The 3,695-nt window shown below is 63.7% G+C and overlaps 1 protein-coding gene across 1 annotated transcript in view; it reads right to left on the reverse strand.

The window, feature by feature from the left end:
* The window catches only part of SHBG (sex hormone binding globulin), a 4,026-nt gene extending 1,887 nt beyond the window's left edge, over window positions 1–2,139 (reverse strand). Inside the window, exons 1-4 of the mRNA XM_025195189.1 lie at window positions 2,081–2,139; window positions 1,121–1,280; window positions 831–976; window positions 24–243 (exon numbers count right to left, since the gene is read on the reverse strand). Of these exons, the coding sequence (XP_025050974.1) occupies window positions 24–243; window positions 831–976; window positions 1,121–1,268 (514 nt within the window). The 5' untranslated portion in view covers window positions 1,269–1,280; window positions 2,081–2,139. The remainder of the gene's footprint in view (window positions 1–23; window positions 244–830; window positions 977–1,120; window positions 1,281–2,080) is intronic.
* Window positions 2,140–3,695: the final 1,556 nt, after the last annotated feature.

The raw sequence follows: 3,695 nt of genomic DNA on the forward strand, positions 1-3,695 counted from the left end.
TTGGAGGGGTCCCAGGCAGGTACCTGGCAGGGCCCCAAGGTGCAGGCGGCCGTGGGGGCTGGTCCAGGCAGTGCGGAGGCGCAAGGCAGGTGCAGCAAGGGGGGTGCAGGTGTGCTGGGCCCCGAGGCGCAGGCTGAGGCTGGCTGGCCCTACGTGCAGCCCCACAGCATCCACTGGCCAGGGGCAGCCCAGGGGCAGAGGCAGGCTCAGCTGCCCCACCTGGTCCAGGCGCAATGTCAGGGCCTGGGGGACAGAAGAAGGGAGTCAGGAGACCCCTGAGCCTACCCCTAGGGCCCTCAGGGGAAGCATGACCCAAGCACAAGCATCCCCTAGTGAACAGGTCCCTCACACAAGTGTCCCTTGGTGAGCAGATCGCTCGTATGAGTGCTCCATAGTGAGCAGGTCCCTCGCACAAGTGACCTCGGGTGAGCGGGGCCTTGCACTAGAACCTCCACGGGAAGCATGGCCTTTGCACAAGTGCTCCCTGGTGAGTGGATCCTTCACACTAGCACCCCCTGGGGAGCCCGCCTCTTGCATGAGTGCCCCTGAGTGAGTGGATGCCTCACACAACTGCCCCCTGTGGGTGGGGGTTCCTTGTACAAGTGCTTCCTGGTGAGCCTGTGCCTCGCACGACTGCTCCCTAGTGAAGCACCCCACGGTGAGAGGGGACTCTCGCACAATTCCCTTCCCCTCCCCCACAGGAATCCCCCTGCCAGGCGCTTGCGCCTCAAGCTGATGGTGCTTGTGCCTCAAGCTGATCCCTAAAACAAAGGCCCACCCCGCTTGCTCACGTGACCAGAGGGTGAGGGGCCCCTTGCACACGCACTCACAGTGGGCGTCAGGGAGAGGCTGAGCACCAGGCTGGCGTTGGCGTCTGTGATGGCCAGGATGAGGCCGGTCTGGGAGGGGGCCCGGACCCCCAGCTCCACCACCAGCTCCCAGCCCCCCTCAGGGGCCGGGGGGTCGGGCACCAGATCTGGAGGGGTCAGAGCTGTTGCTGGGGGGGGTCCCTGGGATAGAACCCATGTGTCTGGGACCCCCAGCCCAGTCCAGGGGAGGGAAGGTTCCCCCTGCACTGGGTGGGGGAGGGGAGTCCTGGACACCTGAGTCCCATACCTACCTGCAGTTGTGAAGATGGCCCCTCCCCCTGCAAAGAAGCTGCCGGGGAGCAGGGTGTGGAAGCAGGGTTTGGGGGGACCCCCGGGTGACCCCTGACCCCAGGCCACTGTCTGGTTCAGCCAATCCCAGCGCCGCATGCAACCGTCCATGGCGGGGTCCAGCTAGGGGGGGCGGGAGATGCAAAAGGGGTGAGGCTGGGCCCTGATACCACCCCCCAGCCAGGAATCCAACCCCAAAACCTCTGCTCAGAGCTGGAGGGAACCCAGGTGTCTGGACCCCCATCTCCCCAACCCCCCAAGTGTCCAGAGCCACCCAGCTCCCCAGAACCTGGCTGCCCAGGCCCCCAGCCCCCCAGGTGTCCAGACCCCCCAAATGCGCATGGTGGGCGGGGGGTGGCGGGCCAGGGGGGCGGCCACGTGGCGCAGGGTGAGTGCGGGGGCCCCGTCCAGCTCCAGCAGCACGGCGTGGCCCTCGCTGCTCACTGACAGCTGAGGGGGCATGGGGGGGAGTGTCACTGCCATGGGACCCTGGTGTCCGGGAACCACAGGGGTGGGTGGTCTGGGCTAGTCATCCCACAGACCCCCCACCCCACCCCAGGGCCCCATGGATGCTGTGGAGACTGAGGGTCTTGATCTGGTCACCCCAGAGATAGGGGACCCCAGACCCATGGACCTGGTTGCCATGGAGACAGAGGGTCTCAATCTAGTCACCATATTGGGGGGGTAGGACTGGTTGCCCCAGAGACTGGGGGGGGCTGGTCACCCTAGAGATGGAGGCCCCCAGGGCCAAGGGCTGGATTGCCAGGGAGACTGGGGGTCCTGGCCTGGTTACCCCAGAGACCACGGACCCCAGGGCCATACTGGGAGGGAGACTGGTTGCCATGGGTACCAGAGGTCTCGGCCCAATCACCCCAGAAGGGTCCAGGCCCCCCGGGGGCAGGACTGCAGGTGTCCGGGCATACCCGGTGCCAGCGGCCATCGTCCAGCCGGGGCCCAGCAGCCGCACTGAGGTTGGCAACGCTGTTCTCGCCCCAGCCTCAGGCAAGGCACGCACCAGTCGCCGCCGCCGGTGTCACCAGAGAAGATGGGGCCCTCGGCGTCCCGCGTGCGGAACTCGAATGACGACATGGCCCTGGAGGGGCGCGGGGATGGACCCGGGCGTCCGGGATCCTAGACCCCTGGTCTGACCCCCCAGGCCCCTCCCAGAGGTGGGGGGACCCAGGCGTGCGGGCTCCCAGCGCCCCCCGCTCCCCCCGACCCCTCCCAGAGGTGGGGGGACCCAGGCGTGCGGGCTCCCAGCGCCCCCCGCCCCCCCCTCTGACCTCCCACACCCCTCCCAGAGCTGGGGGGACCCAGGCATGCAGGCTCCCAGCCCACCCCCCAGACTTGAATGGGACCCTGGTGCCCGGGCGCACCTGGTGACAGTGCTCAGGTTGATGTGGATGACCCCCGTAGGGGTGAGGCTGCCCCAGCGGACGCCCAAGTTCACGGCCTCGGGGTCTCCCTGAGGCGCCTGGAAGGGCAGGGCGTCCTGGGAGCCGGGAGGGAAGAGGAACAAGGGTGAACACAGGTGTCCGGGTGCAGTGCCCTGAGTGGCCACTGGGGGTCACTGCTGCTCCGTAGGGGGTATATATGTGCGCACACACGCACTCATACACACACTTGCACACACACTCACCTACGTGTGCACAGATGTGCACACCCACAGATACATGGTCATCTACTTGTATGTATTCACACACACTGATATACACACTCACCTACACACACACACATATGTACATGCTCACCTACACATACACATATACAGATCCTCTCACACCCTCTTCACACACACATGCACACATACACACACACACATCACAGTGGGACACACACCCACAGGGGGACATACCCCCCCTCACAACCAGACAGATACACAGACATGTAGCTACAGCAGCACTCACTCACTCACACCTGCTTCACACAAATCGCAGCCAAGCACACACACACACACACACACACCGCCTCCTGTACACACTCACATCCAGACATAACTGTAGCCACAGCCACTCACACGCCCTTCACACCTGCCCCCCAACAGTGGGACACACACATAGGGGGCTACACCAACACTCACTCACAAGCCCCCCTTCACACACACACACACACACACACACACACACACACACAGTGGAACATACAACCAGATGGATACAGAAACAGTGCTGCACCAACATTCACTCACACCCTTATTCACCCCCCCGTGAGAGACACAACTTGGCACATGCAGAGCTACACCAACATTCACTCCCACCCCCTTCACACGCACATGCACACAAACACACACAGATCACAGCCTGACACACATAGACAAACATCACAGTGGGACACCCCACCCCCACAACCAGATGGACACATACTGCCCCCCCCACAACTAGAAACAAGGATGTAAGAACACACACACACACACGGAGCTATATGCCAACACTCACCCCCCTCCATGCGCACACACACAAACCGCCCCCTTCCCATACACACTCACCTATACACACACACAGCTGCACCCACACCTGCTCACACCCTCTTCACACACAC

Source organism: Alligator sinensis, unplaced genomic scaffold, assembly GCF_000455745.1.
Source record: "Alligator sinensis unplaced genomic scaffold, ASM45574v1 scaffold1950_1, whole genome shotgun sequence".
In the NCBI taxonomy this organism is placed as follows: domain Eukaryota; kingdom Metazoa; phylum Chordata; order Crocodylia; family Alligatoridae; genus Alligator; species Alligator sinensis.